The sequence below is a fragment of the Podarcis bocagei genome (assembly GCF_964188305.1).
Source record: "Podarcis bocagei genome assembly, chromosome: 9".
NCBI classification, from domain to species: domain Eukaryota; kingdom Metazoa; phylum Chordata; class Lepidosauria; order Squamata; family Lacertidae; genus Podarcis; species Podarcis bocagei.
The window spans coordinates 55,545,258-55,564,308 of NC_138134.1; the positions used below are offsets into that span (position 1 = coordinate 55,545,258).

General features: G+C 43.3%; 1 protein-coding gene across 3 annotated transcripts in view; it reads right to left on the minus strand.

Annotated features, from left to right (window-relative positions):
* MCUB (mitochondrial calcium uniporter dominant negative subunit beta) overlaps positions 1–19,051 on the minus strand; it is a 66,912-nt gene that overhangs the window by 762 nt on the left and 47,099 nt on the right. For 2 of the 3 annotated variants that reach the window (XM_081208160.1, XM_081208162.1), the window contains 6 exons: positions 16,419–16,494; positions 15,440–15,610; positions 11,304–11,408; positions 9,876–10,036; positions 4,920–5,123; positions 3,631–3,747 (listed from right to left, as the gene is read on the minus strand). In XM_081208160.1, coding sequence (XP_081064286.1) covers positions 3,631–3,747; positions 4,920–5,123; positions 9,876–10,036; positions 11,304–11,408; positions 15,440–15,610; positions 16,419–16,494 — 834 coding nt within the window. The remainder of the gene's footprint in view (positions 1–3,630; positions 3,748–4,919; positions 5,124–9,875; positions 10,037–11,303; positions 11,409–15,439; positions 15,611–16,418; positions 16,495–19,051) is intronic. The other variant, XM_081208161.1, reaches the window with a different exon arrangement.

Sequence of the window (19,051 nt, forward strand, 5' to 3'; positions counted from 1 at the left end):
CAAGGACAAAGCCAGGTGCATCTCAAGGACACCATTCCACAGATACCACTGAAAAGCCTTTATTTTTCATGCAGCCCAACTCTTCCTCTCCCTCCAAAAATCTCTGCAATGTTTTCCACCTCCCCTAACTCTCAGATTGGAAATTTGTTTAGTTGAAGGAAAAGCAACCTTGCGGCATAGGTAGAGAGTAATAAACCAGGAACTGGTTTTATTAACTCCCACCAGTTATTCACTGCATGTTGCCCTCCAGCATTGAGTGCTTGCTGTAACATTGAGTTCTGCCCTTAGGTTGTATACATTTATATAACCTTAAACCTAAGGCAGAGGGGGACAACCTGTAGGCTCTAGTAATTTCTGGACTAAAACACAATCTCTGAGTTGGGGAGTCTGACAACAACTGGAGGGACACAGATTCCCCATCTAGGCCTAAGGAACTGGATAGATTAACTGCATCAGCAGAAAAGGTACTCCACTTGTCGGCTTCTAGAGGAACTTTTTATATACCACATGCATGGAGGAAATCTCTCGTTGCAGGAAACCCTGTGGTTATTTACATGTGGGGTTCCTGAATTTTTAAATCTCACAGCATGCATATGCATTAGTAAGCTATGGCAAACTTTTAACATCCAAACTGTTCCCCCCCCCCCCCGTTAACTGCCACTTAATTCCAAGGAAGGAAATACATTGTGTCTATAACCATTTGAAACTATGGACAAAGGGCAGTAAGCTGTAATAAGAGGAATATCAAGTGTGTGCACACAATACACTTGTATATGAATGAATGAGTGGCAGGTGTCGCTGGGACAATTTTAAACATCATAGCATTAAGAAGTAACAGGCTAGCTTAGGTTGCAGAGCCTGGTGAGCAAGCAGAGGGCTAGTATCTTAAGCAGGAGTGGGGGACCTAAAGCTGAAGGCCAAACGTGGCCCTCTAGGCTTGTTTATATGGCCCTCAGGACTCTTATCCCAGGCCACACTGTTTTTGCTTGGCTAGAATGTATCCTTGAAGTCTGATTGTGCCTCCTGCTTGCCTGGAAGAAAGAGGGAATGTGAGAGCATATGTAGAAACTAGCCTGTAGCACAAAGGTAAGAAGTTCTTCCCACTCTGGCCTCTGGCTCTGACCATCAACCACCACTGGCATGTGCCTGTCCACGCCCCATCTGAAGGTTGGCCAGAAGGGAATGAAAAGGGTTCCCCAACCCTGCTTTTAAGGATGATAAGGAGACAAGCTTCAAAACCATGTCCAACTTTTAAAGCAGTGGAAGGCAAAAACTGCCAAATCACTTAGCATCAGGGTATTTGCTCCTTTGCTCTAAAACCAGATGGGAACTGATCCAAGTAATCACTGTCATTTAGAAAACCTGCTGCTAAGGAGCAATCATGAATTTACCGCATTAAGATACAATAGACTGGATGCATGGTGACAGTTATTAGCTTCATCAGGGACAAGGGTAATTTTTAAGCCTTTTTAAGAGAGGAACACAGGTGGCGCTGTGGGTTAAACTAGGACTTGCCAATCAGAAGCTTGGCGGTTCGAATCCCCGCGACGGGGTGAGCTCCCGTTGCTCGGTCCCTGCTCCTGCCAACCTAGCAGTTCGAAAGCACATCAAAGTGCAAGTAGATGAATAGGTACCGCTCTGGTGGGAATGTAAACGGCGTTTCCGTGTGCTGCTCTGGTTCGCCAGAAGCGGCTTAGTCATGCTGGCCACATGACCCGGAAGCTGTACGCCGGCTCCCTCTGCCAGTAAAGCGAGATGAGCGCCGCAACCCCAGAGTCGGCCATGACTGGACCTAATGTTCAGGGGTCCCTTTACCTTTACCAAAGAGAGGGAATGCTTCCCAGAGTTTTGAAGGAAGGCACTGATTACCTCTGGGACCCAACTGGATATGCCTAAACTTGTCACATTAAGGGCACAAGAAGGGCAAGGGTCTAGCTGCATATATGCAGTTGGTTTCATTTCTTCAAGGAGTCTGTCCATTTCTCTGATCTCATTTCAAAAACTGGAATCCAAATCAGAACTTATGCAAGGAGAGTTTAGCTGCAAAAGGTCTCGCATGATGCTCACAGCAGGCATCAATGGTTCTATCACTTCCCCTGCTTTGGCCAGATTGTAAGAGGCCTTTCACCACCTGTGCAAGCTTAGCTCTGTGACACTGAGCAGACACAATGGTGGCAAAGAAGTCGAATTTCCACATTTCAAATCCAGATGTCCACCATGAGCCGATCACTCATCTCACAGATTGTTGTGTGGAACAAATGGAATATACACCTCAAACATCACACTGCCTAGTTACATGGTTTAACAACCAAGAGCACCCTGCAGGTTCGTGCGTTGCCTCCCACCTCTGATTAGAATTAAGTATGGTTCAATTAACTAAAATCAGGAAGCTTGTTTGGCCATCGTACAGCATGACATTTCAATAGGGACTTTTATGGGCACTCCCTTGTTCAGCACCCTTGGACAAAATGCAGGATATAAATGCAATAAACAAATCTACTTAGTGTAAGTATATATAACAGCATGAGCATTCTTCCACTGAGCAACCAGTGTTAGAATTTATTTAATCATCAAACAGTGGTCAAGTGTTTAATGGGGATGTCTTCCAACACAAAACCTGTACCTCGGCTTACACATTGCTACAGGTCAAACCCCCCCCCCCCAAGATCTGGAGCCTGGGACTCCCATGGGTTGCAACACATGTCCAAGGATGCCTGAAATCTGAAAGGGTAAGCAGAGGCAGTGACAGGGAGGGAAAGATGCCAATAGGGCCACTGGACAAAGAAGCACTGAGAATAGCAAGGGAAGCTATTGGCTTTGTAACTGTGTTGTGCTATATTGACAGTGAGCTCCTGGCAATCACATAAGCAAGTTAATGTGCCATCTAGGATGGCAGAATCCTCTTCCTGGCTGGCAAATCCAGTGAAAGCAGCAGCCGCTGGCAGCAGCTGCAAATCACAGCACTCTGCCAGGGTCATCTTCTGCACCTGGTGACTATGGCAATGTCTCACCAGTTCTGAGAGGGGATATAGAAGGTGGGCAGGCCTATGATTTGGCTTTCTCTTTTGCAGCTGGTGCATTGTAAATTGTCACCGAGGAGTAGCACTGAGGTCTATAATCCAAACAATTCTCTATGGACTTGGAAGGTTTGAGCAGAGCTGGCCTGGCAGGGTCAACACTCTTCATTTTTGTTTTAAAGCCTACTGAAGTAGCTGGGAAGCATTCCATTAGCTTTTGGAGACAGCAAGGGAGATAAGGGTTTGTTTACTTTGGAGCTGGAGAGTTTTCCATTTCACATCTCCTTGACACTAATCACAGCTGCTGCAGCAGATGGAAAGGGAAGCTGTACCCATTTCCTCCAAAGTAAGATTATTACTTTTCTTCCTCACCTGTCAAGTGGCTGTCAATATGCATTTTAAACCCACTTTTCAAAAAGGAAGCCTGTATACGGCTACAAGAGTATGCTTTCTATGCATGTTGTTTAGAGACTGACTACAGCGTTACTCCCTGAAATGTGCCAGCTGCAGAAGTGGGGGCCAATGTTGGGATTTCAAAACCTTTTTTGGAGCCACTTTTATGTTACAGGACAAAATTTAAGTATATCGACTCAAAGCAAGTTATGCAACTAACCTCTGCAAGATCATCTTTTAATTTGTTATACTGATCCACATCGAAGTTCTGGCTTTTGGATTTCTTGTGAAAGTAGTGGAGAAATTGCCTGTCCCGAGCATCTGGGTAAATATAATCCTGTGTAAGAAAACAAAATATAAGGGAGTACTCTGAAATTTTCAAACAGGAGATCACAATTGCAGAGCTGTCCATTTTACTGCAGCTGTGGATAAATGTGGATAAAGTGGTTTTTCCAAAAAAAATATATAATAATTTAGATTTCAAGCCCATTTCCTCCTTTAAAAAAGTAAAAAAGAACCAAACATACAATGTAGCATATGAGAGACAGAGTATCTACTAGACTCCTAGTTCCATCAAATCAGTAAACAGAAAGATCTAAAAAATGTTAAGGGCTCATTTTCACGATAGCTTTTGAGGTAGAAAAAATCACAATGAAATGCACGTTACAAATCTGAGTAATTTTCAGCATGTGGCAACGTGCTCTTTATCACATGGGATTATTCTTACAAGGCCACTTTCACATGAAGACTGAAAGGTCAAGCCACCTCACTGTGACTCTTTCATATAACTAATTTTAGCCTTTATAAATGATTGATTCAAAGTCCCAAGACATTAATGACTCTCCCAAGGTGACAGAGTGAATCAGCCACTGGGAAAAAAAAGCACTCAACATGGTATGGATGAGATGCATGCATTTCACATTTAGGCAAGTACTCTTGGTTGATTGTGGATATGTTGAAGGACAGAAGGTGACCCTTCAGGCATGTAGCCCCAGGCATAGAAGCTTTATAGATCCAATGACCAGCACCCACAAAATTGTATGAACCCCTTGGAGAGCAGAACAATAGGACAGTCTATTCCAAAATAGGTCTAGTTCAAGTGAAGGCAGGAAACAAACTGCCCCCCAAAGGAAAGGGAGGAGCCAGCATCTAGTCAAATGGGTGAAGTTTTTCACCTTCTTCAAGTTAGTGGTGCATAACAACACCTACCTGGTGGTGCACTTGTGCCCACCTGAGAATCTGTGGCCCTCCAGAAGCTGAAGGACCCTAACTCCCACAATCCCTTGTCCATTTGCCATGCCAGCTGGAGTTGATGGGACATGGAATCCAATGAAGCGGAGGGCTGCAGGTTAGCCAACCTTGGTCTATGGACATTTTACAACCTAACGAAATCCTAGGCCTCCTTGTTAGGATACTTTAGAAGATTCACAGATATGTACTTGCAGACTCTCACTATGATAACCATGTAGATTCCGCTAACATTACAGCTCCAAATTTACTGAGACTCACCTGTTTAGTAAGCACAAAGTAAGCATAGAACGCCATGGCAGTTCCATAGGTGATAAAGTAAGTAACAGGCTCCATGATATCCCATGAATAGACCCACCAAGTAAGCCATGCCAAGGCTCCACCTTGAGTTGACATTAAGGCTAAGCCAATCCATAGAAGCCGAGAAGTCTTAGCATCGACATCTGTAGTAATTCCAGCTTTAAGCTAGGAAGAGAGAACCGATGTTAAGACCGAAGAGACAACATTGTTCAAGCATGCACCACCCACTCCCACAGATTACCTTGTATTCAAAAGTGCATTAATAAATAAATTTCCCTATGTGGAGTGTAGAGAAATCTCAAATGATGACTTCAGCCAGCCCTTCCCATGGAGACAAAACATGTTTCTCCTACATCACTCTCTACAGCCATAACAGGTGCTGCAACCTTCCAATAGTTTGACTTCACTCATAAAGGTGCACTCTGTTGGAGCTGGAACTTAACTGGTTAAGTTGTTCCCATGATGCCTCACCATTCTGACGTCAGCTGTAGAAGCTGGGAGGAGTTTTTGGGAGGAGTTTGTCAGTCCCACTATGTGAGCTGTGGGGAACAGACGCAGGGCAGTGATGGCTGCAACTAGCCCTGGAAATACCTGAGAAATGTTGGAAATAAAAGCTGTATAGAGACAAACGGGACTCTGTGTGTTTGTCTCGAAACTGAATCAAGCAGGTGACAGTTTTACACCGCTGTGCGAAGCTCTGCTGGCCGTGACGGTGAGGAGCTGGAGTGGAAGCGTGCCGGGCAGCTAATAAATCGCTAATCGTGGTTCGTAAATCAATTAGCGGGGGTCACGGCTAATAAAACAGCACAGGTTATGGGTCATCACCGCTTGTAAAACTGTCGGGAGCTTTGATCTGCGGCGTCGAGCAGGGGGCCGGCAGGAGGCGGAAGGACTTTTTGCCTGGTGTTGAAAGGCAAGGAGAGCTGCGAAGCAAACAAGCAGGCTGCAAGACGCAGAGAAGTGCCTGTGTTGCTGAGAACTGCCAAGAGCTGAGAGCAGCAAGGGTGTCGTTTCTCCACGGAGCTGAGGAGCCGGAGGAGCTGGTGCGTTTGTAAGTACAGCTTGGGGCCCCCTTGGGAGAACGGAAGAGGATGGCAGGCTGCCAGGTCTTGGAGGACTGTGGGAGGCTCACTTTAAGAAGTTGGGCAACCTGGCTGCTGATCTAAAGTCTACTGTTCTGGGTGCCAGGAAGCCAGAGGCCGTTCAGCGCTCCAGGGTGTTTGTGAGGCTGGAGGCGGAAAGCAAGGGCCGGGAGATGGCTGCTACAGAACAAAAAGACAAGATGGCGCTGACCACCTCCGTGGAAGCCAGTGCACAGCTGGGAAAGGCTGTGGGACCCCAGAGGGGGGCAAAGGGACTATTGGCACTTGGAAATGTCCTGCTGTGTTTGCTGTGGAGCTTCAGCAGGAGGCCAGAGCCCTGGAGAAGGAATTCAAAAGCCTAAAGATGGCTGGAGCCCCTGTTCCTGAAGCTGTAGCCTCAAGGAGTGCTAGTGAGCAAGAAGGGGGGGCGGAAAGTTCCAAAGGCAAGTTTGAAAACTTTTCCACTGAACCTGCTGGGATGAAGCGGCAGTTCAGGGGGGGCGAGGCTGGTGGGAGGCGCCGTTCCAGAATGAGGAAGGCCAAGCCAGCTGGGAGAAGCCCCAGGCAGTGTTTTTCCACTGGAGTTCGTCGTTGCTACTTGTGTACTGCAGCGGGACGTTTGCGTCGAGATTGCCCCCACCGGAGCAGAGAGACAAGACAGGATGTTGCCAAGGTCAAACTGTTGAATTCTCATGGGAACCAGTCGGGTTTCCATGGCAACTGGTCTGGAAGAACAACCAGGCGTGAGACTGAGACTGGTGAACGTGCCAGGTGCCAGCAAGAGACTCGTGGGACAAGACCAGAGCAGAGTGTTGTTATTGGCTTTGCTGCTGCTGCTAATTGCAACTTGATTCCAGAGACATCTGCTGGGAAGCTGCGGAAATGCAGGGCTGTTTTGACAGGGATGACTGTTAGGTTCACAGACGGAACACAAAAATCAGTCTGTGGTGTGATGGCTAACGTGTTTTTCTCTACTTCACAGGAGGAGCAAAAGTTATACGTTGTGCCGGGACTGAAGTGTTGTCTTTTATATGTATCAGCTCTAAAGAAGCAGGGATACAATGCTCGTTTTGAAAATGACACCTGTTCCATTTTCAGAGGGGGGAGACAACGGGTCAACATGCAGAGGGAGAACAACGTCTTTGTTCTGGAGACACCTCTGGAGGGTGGTGGGAATGCTGGTAAAGCACAGGTGCAGTGTGCTAAGGTTCCCAGTCATGTGCAAAAGTTGCACAGGTGCACAAAAGGGTGTAAAATCACACAATGTGGGAGGTCCCAAGGGTGCAGGGCATGCACAGGTGCAAAGGTGCTTGGTTTTCCCGGGTTTGGGAGGGTAACCAAAGAGCCCTTTGAGCTGGTTCTCACAGATCTGTCAGGACCCAAGAGGTCTGAGAGTCTGGGTGAGGCCAGGTATGTGCTGTCGCTGACAGGTGACCACAGCCAGGTTGGCTGGAGTTTCTCTCTCAAATCAGAGGGGGAGGTGACGCAACTGATCCAGGATTGGGTTGCGGAGGTGGAACTAAGTTTCTCCACCAGGGTGCAAGGGTTCAAGAGCGACCAAGGGTCACAGTTTACTGGGTCTGCTCTGGAGAAGTTTTTCAAGGAAAAGGGAGTACGTCACCAGGTGACGGGTGCAAAGTCTCCTCAAGGAGAGGAGAGGGAGGCAGAGACTGATCCCGGTGACGGGGACAAGGTCCAAAATCAGGGTTCAGATCCCAGTGATGGGGACCAGGTCCAGGGTCAGGGGTCAGGGAAGGTTTGGGCATCTCCAAGGGTTGTGAAGGGAATGTCCAGGTGTGAGGCTTCATCTCCGGTGATGGAGAAAGCTCACGGACGGGTTGTCAAGTCAGAGGGGGAAACGTCTGACGGAGAAGACACAACTGCTGGCCCTGATGGGTCAGTAGGGTATCAGGTCACAGGTGCGTGGAAGAGTGTCGCACAGTGTGATTCTGGGAGTGTTGAAGGGGTTCAACAGGTGCCTGGGAAAGATGCCGGGAAGGAGCACAAGGCAAAGGGGAAGGTGTTGAACTCAAAAGGGTCTTGTCAGAATGTGATGCAAGGGGGGGTGTTGGAGCTGGAACTTAACTGGTTAAGTTGTTCCCATGATGCCTCACCATTCTGACGTCAGCTGTAGAAGCTGGGAGGAGTTTTTGGGAGGAGTTTGTCAGTCCCACTATGTGAGCTGTGGGGAACAGACGCAGGGCAGTGATGGCTGCAACTAGCCCTGGAAATACCTGAGAAATGTTGGAAATAAAAGCTGTATAGAGACAAACGGGACTCTGTGTGTTTGTCTCGAAACTGAATCAAGCAGGTGACAGTTTTACACCGCTGTGCGAAGCTCTGCTGGCCGTGACGGTGAGGAGCTGGAGTGGAAGCGTGCCGGGCAGCTAATAAATCGCTAATCGTGGTTCGTAAATCAATTAGCGGGGGTCACGGCTAATAAAACAGCACACACTCCTCCATTGTCCCCCAAAACAGACGGGTGCCAACAACAATTCACTGTTTGCAAGGGAGCCATTTAACAGTAAGCACTGTCCTTCTTCCTTAGTCTTTTAGATGGTCTTGACCACTCTTCTAATTTAACCACTTTTGGAGAAGAATGTTGGATTTTGTAGACCTTGGTCTGATCCTGCAAGCCTGTTCTACTTTCTTATTGATAAAGCAGGTGTGACCATTTTGCTTTGTTCAAAGGATGTATCTAAGCCTGATTTCTATGCAGCAGAAGTTGAGTCTGACAATTAAGTTGTTGTTATTTAAATTTGTATACAGCCCTCTACCCACAGTTTTTCATTAACAACTATGATATTCAGGGGGAGACTTAGAATTAGCACACAGAAAAATCTAGTGTTCAAGGAGAAGTTTTCAGGCGTATAGCAGAGACATTTCATTTACTTAATAGAACTTAAGCCAGCAATACAGAGAAGAAGATAAATAAGATCAATAGCATAAAAACCTTATAAAATAATATTACTGATGCAGAGCTGAGAAACCCTAATTAAATCATAATTACTTTAATCTGCAAGGCTAGAATTGGGCAGCAAACAAAAGGTGATATGGGCCCCCCAAATGAAAGACCAAGAGAAGCTTTAAAGAAGAGATATTTACACTCAATTTTTGCTTTAAAGGAGATATTTTTTGCTATCCTTTCTCAATTATCAAAGAAAAAGAGTCTCCATTTCACAAACTATCCATGAAAGAAATTAAGTCATATGTCTAAAATACATACACTGCAACTTCAGCAATAATTTAAATTTTCAAATATTATAGTTTACTATCATCAAAGCAAAACATCTAAAATAACTACATCAAATACAAACTACTGCTGCTTTTAAAAAGTGTATCTGGAAAGAAGTTACATAGACATCAATACCTAAGTTATACAAAAATGTGTTTGGCTCACATCTGAGCATACTAAGAGAGTTTCAATGTTAAAAGTAGCGTTCGTTGTGAATACAACTTGCTTTACTTATCTATAAAGGTGGATTAATTAAGTCGAGCCAATTCAAAGTTTTATTTTTATAACAGGAGACATAAACCTAGTGGTTCAATATAGGGAATGGGGAGTAGAAATATACCAATTCAGTATGCAGATCTGACCTGTCTCTGAAGGACGTTACAAAAACAGAAAGATGCCTTGTATTCCCATTTTGATAAGTTAAATTGTGTTGAACTGGGGTAACAAAAAACAGGTACCGGGCCTGTTCCAGTGTCTCTGGAAGCAGTCAAAAATGGGTGCAGAAGTGGGAAAATCTGCCACACATTTCATAGACTTCACCTGCTAAGCTCAAAATAGATTTCCACAATATGAAATGTATGAAGAACTATTTTTCCAGACCTGCTCCAGAGGCAGCAGTTCTTCTTTCAGAAGTTCCATTTTTTGCATTAATTCCCTCTCTCTCCTTGTCTGGTGGTCTTCTAAATGAAGTGCTGTAAACAACTTGTGGACCATAGACTTGATGTCATCCATCTCCAGTTTATGTTCTGTGCTCATTTGATCTGAAAGAAGAATGAAAGTGGAACCACTATACAGTGGTGCCCCGCAAGACGAATGCCTCGCTAGACGAAAAACTCGCTAGACGAAAGGGTTTTTCGGTTTTGCGTTGCTTTGCTAGACGAATTTCCCTATGGGCTTGCTTCGCAAGATGAAAACATCTTCGCTTTTTTCTTAAAGCCGCTTGGAGAGGCGCAGCTGCGACGGACCGTGCTTCACAAGACGAAAAACATCGCAAGACAAAAAGACTCATGGAACGAATTATTTTCGTCTTGCGAGGCACCACTGTACCAGCGCAGCTTTTGGGAAGCCTGAAATTCCATACCTTTTCAGGGATATGGCCAATGGGCAGGTACAACGGACCCGCCACTTACATGAGGGTTTGATTCTGGGAATCTCTGTGCAAAGGCAAAATCACCAAAGTCAGGAACCCCATGCGCTATGAGCAAAGGGCTGTTTACTGGTCTCTGGGAAGGAGATGTTAGGCCCCTGGGATGCTCCCAGAGACTGGTAAGCAACTCTTAACCCCACCTTGTAAATTCCTGCCAACCTAGCAGTTCGAAAGCACGTCAAAGTGCAAGTAGATAAATAGGTACCACTCCAGCGGGAAGGTAAATGGTGTTTCCGTGCGCTGCTCTGGTTCGCCAGAAGCGGCTTAGTCATGCTGGCCACATGACCTGGAAGCTGTACGCCAGCTCCCTCGGCCAATAAAGTGAGATGAGCGCCGCAACCCCAGAGTCGGTCACGACTGGACCTAATGGTCAGGGGTCCCTTTACAAAGGTTTACACCTTGTAAAGTGAGCATAAATTGCAGGTACACTGTATTTTCTCCTGTAGGCTGCCTTGAGCTGCCAAGCGTTTCCTGCCATTTCTTTTTCTCCCACTTCACCTATTATTCAAGCTCAGAATAATGCAAATGAAGCAGGGCTATGCAAGAACAAGAACACCTGCATGCATTTCAACAGGCACCATTTATTTCAAGAGACAGAATTTAAATTAAGGTTGGGGGTTTGCAAAAGGAAGGAACAGCTCTATCATCCTGGTCATTTAAAGCACAGAATAAAGTGTCAGTTTTGACCACTTGTGATTTAAGGTTGCAATCTTCCTATATATCACAACATTACCTAGGAGTAAGTCCTATTGAACTCAATGGGGCTAAGTTCTCAGCAAGCATGAAGCGGTACGAGTTAAGTTTCTATTTTTGAAGGAATGGATTTTAAATATATTAAATATGTCTCCAGAAGATTTCATGTTGGTCATGGAATTGTGTACCTTTCAGTGGAGGATGAACACTGTATTCTGCACCATTGATGACAAGTTTAAAATCATTCATCAAAAGAATCTCCATCAACGTTGAAGAAGAAATCATGCTGCCATCTGTAGAGAGAAAGCAGATACCTCAATACTAGCAATAAAATGCTTCATTAAGTAATGAAGCACCAGTACTGTGTTGATCACAGATAATGAAGTTCAATACAGGCAAGGTTTACTGCACCAACAATTACTGAGTTAGGTTGTTTCTATGATAGGCCCATGTTTTGTCGCTTCCCGTTTCTTGTCACGTCTAGTGAAACTCAAAACCTGACATGACATCAAGGTAATGGAAGCTTTCCTCCCAGGACTAATCTAGGAGGGAGATGGTTGCAATCGTCACTGAAATCATAGCATGGAGAGAAAGGGTTAACCCTTAGGACTCTATATGGGCTCTTGGATACCCCATAAGGGGAAAAGGGCAGATTTTGTTTACAACACCCTGCTTCCCAAAATCTACTTTTCCAATCCTGCCATTTACCTGGAAAAAACAAGAGAAGCTACCATGCATCCATGCACACCATTAGTGTGATCTACACTTCGGTCCAAAGATTCTGAAAGTTAGTAAGCCAAGAATCACCACCTATGTGCTCGCATCTAGACTAGAACCACTGTATCCATCCACATATGCATTAATACTCTAAGAAAAGCCTATCTTCTTCCCAATGTAACACTTTTGGGAGCAGCATTTTGCTTTGGGGCTCTTGACCAATGTGGCCAGGGTTAGGGAAGAGCTATACCTCAATGGCAGAGCACGTATTTCGGCTCCCATTGGTCCCAGGTTCCATCTCTGGCATCGTCAGGTACAGCTAAGAGGCTCTTGCCTGAAACTCTGGAAAGCCACTTCCAGTAAGTATAGACAATACTAATATAGATAGATCAATGGTTTGACTCAGTAGAATAAGTCAGCTTCCTATGGTTTTATCAAACCAAGGAACAGTGTAGTGATTGCCTGCACTCTCCCTGCTTCCCTCTTCCTGTGCACCATATGGTCAGAGCTGTTTACCATAATTTGCTGTCATCCTGTCATTTGCAGGTTATAGCAAGTGGCTTTCCATCATAGATCCTTCTCACTATCAGACTGCTTTAAATGGAGATTTATTTTCTTTAACAATATTTTCTTTAACAATATTGATACACCCCTTGATTGTAAGGAAACCTCCGAGCAGTTTAAAGAATATAAAATAAAACATTAAAATTATTGATAAAAGCAGATATATTAAAACCTTTCGGCTTGTAACTTCTACATGTCTGGATGGCCTAAAATAAAGATGTTTTAAAGCAGGTGCTGAAAAGAGAATAGTGAAGGACCCTACCAAAGATGCCAGATGGAACTGGGGGACCTTCTACATTCAAAGCATGTGTTCTAGCACTGAGCTGGTCATTCATCCAAAAGGTGCAACGTCAGTGCACTAATGTTTCTTTAAAACTAGCACAACAAGAGGCTCTGATAAAACGTATTACTACTAGCTTGGAACTTGGCCTGCTTCTCTGTCTTATCTCTGACTCAAAGTAATGTGCTGTTAGCAAATGCAAAGTGGCATATCCTGACTGGAATTCTGTCATCTGGGCTCATGCTGGGCTTCTGATTACAGTAGTGATGAACCAAGTACAGCAGCTTTCTTCTCTACCTGCTCTTTTGGGGATGCAATCTGGCCCAGTATCATTTATCAAAGGAGGGGGGGAAAACATTAAATATTTATATGAAATATTATTCTCGCTGCTTTGTTTTGCTATTAACTTTTATGGGTCGGCTACCAGGCATTCTACAAATAAATAAAAAATGCAGCAACACAAAAATGCTGATTTAATAAATGTTAAGTGCAAGTGAGATTCAGTATTCTCATATAAACATAATTTAGGTTTGGGGAAAGAAATCCAGGCGGGGTGGTATCTTTAAAAGGAAATGTTTCTCTGAAAGCACTGAACACAGACACTTTTGCACTTTTGCAATGGTAAATTCACATCGCCCTAGAGATTAAAAGATAGAGGAGAACAAATACAGGAGTCTCTCTAGTACACTTCTTAACTGTAACTGTCGTCTGCAAGATAATTTTCTATTTAATGTTGCATAAAGTGAAGTCTGGTTGGTAGTTATCTCAGCTTATGCAAAGATGCAGAATAGAAATGCTGCAAATGTTTTGGGAATGATAACATCAGCAGTCTGATAATCTCTTCAGTTTATAGATTGCTGACAAGGATATTACTAAACTATGCTATTGATCTGACCATCAGCATAATAAGGTTTTCAGTTCTATGATTCCAGCCAGCAAGCCAAGAATTCTCTCCCATTTGGTTACATCTATGACAACTTTTTTTAAAAATGAGTAATTGTAATAGAACTAATAGTATGATTGGCTATATTCATTCATTAAAAAAGTTAGTAATACCTATCCAAAAAATGAAGAGGCTTCAATTAGTGACACCATTAAAAGAGATAAAAGTCAACCATCAACACCTTGCCTGGTTTGCACATAACACCAAGTGATGGTTTGTTTAGCGAATGTGTGGGTTTTTTAATGTCTCAACACAGCCCAAACAAACTATGATTTGTTTTCTGGAGATGAAATCACATCCTCTGTTGAGATGTTGGCAGGAGCACAACAATGCCAATCCCTGATGCTAATCCTGCTTATTGCTAGCCCAAGATTGTTCAGACTTCAGCCTTGTTCAAGCCCCCCCCCCCCCCCGAACCTCAAGATGTACCAATCAGAGCCAGGTGCAAAAGACATTAAGAGTCAGAATTAAACATCAGGGGGCCTTTGAGCAAATTCTGAGCCTCACAATTTGTTTTCAGTCCAAGAAGTGAACTGAACTCATATTCTTCCTTTCAAACAGAGGTCTGCTCCTGCCTAGCTATCTTAATCCCAGAAGCCTAAGACATTTTGCTGTTGCTGTTGTTAAGCAACAGCATCTGTCTCCTGAGAAATCTCTATGTGGGACAAGAAGCTACAGTTAGAACTGGATATGGAACAATTGATTGGTTCAAAATTGGGAAAGGAGTACGACAAGATTGTACATTGTCTCCCTGCTTATTTAACTTATATGCAGAATTCATCACGTGAAAGGCTGGACTGGATGAATCCCAAACCGGAATTAAGATTGCCAGAAGAAACATTAACAACCTCAGATATGCAGATGGCAGAAAGTGAGGAGGAATTAAAGAACTTTTTAATGAAGGTGAAAGAGGAGAGTGCAAAATATGGTCTAAAGCTCAACATCAAAAAAACGAAGATCATGGCCACTGGTCCCATCACCTCCTGGGAAATAGAAGGGGAAGTAATGGAGGCAGTGCGATATTTTACTTTCTTGGGTTCCATGATCACTGCAGATGGTGACAGCAGTCACAAAATTAAAAGATGTCTGCTTCTTGGGAGAAAAGCAATGACAAACCTATACAGCATCTTAAAAAGCAGAGACATCATCTTTCCCAGTAGTGATGTATGGAAGTGAGAGCTGGACCATAAAGAAGGCTGATCACCGAAGAATTGATGCTTTTGAATTATGGTGCTGGAGGAGACTCTTGAGAGTCCCATGGACTGCAAGAAGACAAAACCTATCCATTCTGAGGGAAATCAGCCCTGAGTGCTCACTGGAAGGACAGATCCTGAAGCTGAGGCTCCAATACTTTGGCCACCTCATGAGAAGAGAAGACTCCCTGGAAAAGACCCTGATGTTGGGAAAGATTGAGGGCACAAGGAGAAGGGGACAATAGAGGACGAGATGGTTGGACAGTGTTCTCAAAGCTACCAACATGAATTCGACCAAACTGCGGGAGGCAGTGGAAGACAGGAGTGCCTGGCGTGCTATAGTCCACGGGGTCATGAAGAGTCGGACATGACTAAATGACTAAACAACAAACAACAAAAATTGTTAAGCAACTGAGTATCAGAAATCTTTATGGAACTACTGGAGATCAGCCACAGGGATCTACCAGTTTACTTTCTGCCCACTCTTGTGCTAGACATCTCATTGAAGGGGAAACCTCCACACCCCCAAAGTAGTACAGTTAACAAAAATTTCCAAAAGTCTGCTTTGCATGTAAAGGAGCTGGAACAGAATGTCCTTTACTTTCAAGGTGACAGTGATGTTAGTACCTGCTGTGAAGACTTCTACCTTTTCAATGGCATTATCCTCTCTCTGTATGTCCTGCAAGAAGGCTCCCACAGTCATCAGCATCGGCTTGACTGTAAACTGGCAGCGTTCCTTTCTCGAGGGTAATGTCAGAGTTATCGCAGGCAATCCATGTTTATAATGTACAGTTACTTCTGGGGGAGAAAAGGGCATTTTAATTGATTTATCACTCAAACTTTTTTTTTTAAAAAATGATGACAACAGAGTAACTTACAAGCACATGTTGAAAAGCTTGGGGAAAACAAAGACATGACACACCTTACTATATGCTGCCACATATACTCTGCACTGAAGATCTTGAAGAAAGGATGTGATAAAAACCAAACAAATACATACATATTAAATAGAAGGTCCAAAAGTGGAATGGGTAGCTACTAAGTGTATATGATATGATAGAAGGCCTCACTCCAGAATCCTGTATATCTGCATTACAGGATATGAAGAACTGAAAGTGGTTGAAGGAAAGGCACTCTCTGCAGTATAGGCCGTACAGAGTTTAAAGGAGGGATATGCTACTGAAATCCTGCACCACCCTGCTAGAATTCATGCAGAATTTAGTGCTTCTGCTTGGGGTGCAATGGGCTCCAAAGATACCCGGGATTTAAAGAACCTGTGAGACCTGTTAACTATCAAGCCCCAACACTACTGATCTTTGCCACACCTGCGCCAAGATCTCCAAATGCAGCACCATTCACTATTCCTAGGAGTTCAAAATACACAAGCATCTCATGACACACAAGGAGGATACTATTATATGATTTGGGGTGGGGTGGGCAAAATACTAAGAAGTCCGAAGCACTGAAGGGATATATGTTGACCTAAAAATTTGAAGACTTTCAATTGTCCAGAATAAAAACAGATAAATTCTTGGATATGCATGCACCCAGACACTGATCGATGTCATCACTTGATATGAGAACAGTAACTGATAAGAAAGCTTACCATCAGATGGCACTAGTGTGCTATAAAGTGCTCTTCTGTGATGCCTTAGATTTCCAGTTTGTCTCAGGCAAAGCATCTGTAAAGAAGATTGATTAGATGTCAAGAGTTATCAGCTGAATACATTCAATGTAAGGGCTGCTTCTCATACCTAAGTTTCCTCACGAAGAGCCCACTGGGAGAAAAAGACAAGATATTTATTGAATATCTCCAGTTTAGACCCAGATTTTAGATAATATATACAATGCACAGGCATAGGCATGGATTCAATTATATTGTTGTCAACAACAATACTACAAACTCTAAAGATGAAAAGCTCTTTAATGACTTTTGTCCACGAGGCTGTGAAGACTCCTGAAAAGTAATCTAAAAGAAGTGGGAACAGTTTCCTGACTGCGATGTGCTAAAATATCAGGCAAAGTTATTACCACTGACAAATTGGCACAGAAAACACACAATTCTTAAATAGGAATATAAGAGGTTTAAATTCAGGAGAAAAATGGTGTCAATAACCAATTCCAAAACATGCAAAAAACACTGTGCAAGACCCTGTAGTGAAAAATTATATGTGCTTTAAAAAGAAATACCTGAGCCAAACTAAGCTAAAATTTTGAAATAAACTTGCATAAACAAGCTATGAATTTCAGCTCCCAGCAGTTGGTTTTTCTTATGAAAAGCAGCTTTGGTGCCAACTCATTTTGAGTGATATATATAGGCAGGAGAAAGGCAGATGCCTAACATTATCCCCACCGACATTTACTATTCCAAATCTCTGCAAGCTTTTCCTGTCATGGTGTTTCAAACATCAGCAAACAAACTGCATTACGACAAAATGCTGCTGAACTTGTTGGGACTGCAGAAGTGGAAGTCCAAAAACCATACATGCAATTTTGAAAGTGCTCTCTAATCACTACTGATGAAGACTCCCTATTTCATGCAATGCACACAAACACAATTCACAGGTTATCCTGTTAAGAGTTCCATAATGCCACCACACATCTTCAGCTAGCATAGGAGAAGACACTCTTTGACCAACCTGTTAGAAAATGCTAGCCGTTCTGTTCTGCACTCTCACTACACTGGATACAGGTGAATCCTTCTGGTCCACCTTACTATACAGGTAAACATGCATGCCCTTTTGGGTGGGAAAATGGTAGCAGAGAAAAGGAGTAGATGGCTGAGGTCATCCTGGTATCTGTGAAACTGACAAAGCTTTCTTTGATTATAATCAACTTTCATGGAAAGGCAGGCAAAGCGAACTGTTAAGAAAGCCTACAATGTTAAATGATAAGGTTCCCTATACTTCCATTCAGAGGATTTATTAAAAAAACACATGAAAAATGCTATTTAAATGTGTATAAATATATGAAAAAATGCACATTAGGTAATATACAGCAATTCTTGTACAAGGTTGGTGACACAAAAACACGGCGAGGTGAAAATGCTATTTTAAATCCACCCTCTCCGCTGCCAATTAATGCTAAAGTTATGACACGCAGATGGATGCCAACAAACTATGACACACAAGCATGCACCCCCATGGGGCAAAAGCGGTGCACAAGGGATGATATGATCCCATGAGAAATTGACTACTAGACAGACACGCAGAGGAGGTCATTCATGTAACTGGGTTTGACACTGAGACAAGAATTTCAAATGAATAACCTTAACACTGATGCATGCCGTACTAAAAAATTAGAAATCTTGGCATGAAGGACTACTCTTATTCCTGTTTCTTAATATATCTATCACAACCAGCACAGCTATACGGAGACACAAAGGAGAACCTGGTCACTCAAGCAGCCATAACTACTACGGATGCGGGTACTATCATGGCATAGGTGCTCAAAATAGTAAAAAGCTTTTGTGTTGATTGTTAAGAAATGCATATATAGCAACTTTGGTTAGAATAGTTACCTTACAAAAACAATAATAATCAAAAGTGAACACTTCAAATTTTAGAATGAGTCTGTTTTGAAGCAAGACAAACAGAATAGAACAAACTAGGAAATTACCAAAAACAAGCAAAGTCTGCTTTATTCCTGCCTTAAAGGAAATGTTTACTTCTACCAATGACCCATTACTTCTGCTTTCAGTCAATATCCAATTATTTGTGGTTCTGGTTACTACACCCTGCTGCCAAATTCTAGTAGAGTTTTATTTCATTATGCTAAAAGAGTTCTAGCCAAATTTCCGAGTAATAACCTTGTCTCCATGTAATCAATTTAATACTCTCATTTGCTTTTGAAATTGCCCAAGTGCTTGCGAGGGCCACCCCTATTCTTTGCTTGTAAAATAACTGATGCACGTTAACCCACACACACACACAGCACATTTGCTGCTTCATCATCTCAAATTTGATTTACAACCCCCAATACAAATGAATTGTGAAGCAATAAAAAGGTTGCTTCAGATGCTAGAAATTGAGTGCAAGCAAGTAGCAGTCGGCTAAGCAATCAGGCACTGCAACTATTTATCATGCCAACTGCTTGGTTAATGGGAAATGCTGTTTGGTATACAAGGGCTTGGCAGATAAACTGAGGCTAACGGTGAACAGTGCCAATGCTTGCTCAACACAATCAATCTGCCAAGAGCATATTGGATTATGATATACACGAACTCCCAATGTTTACCAT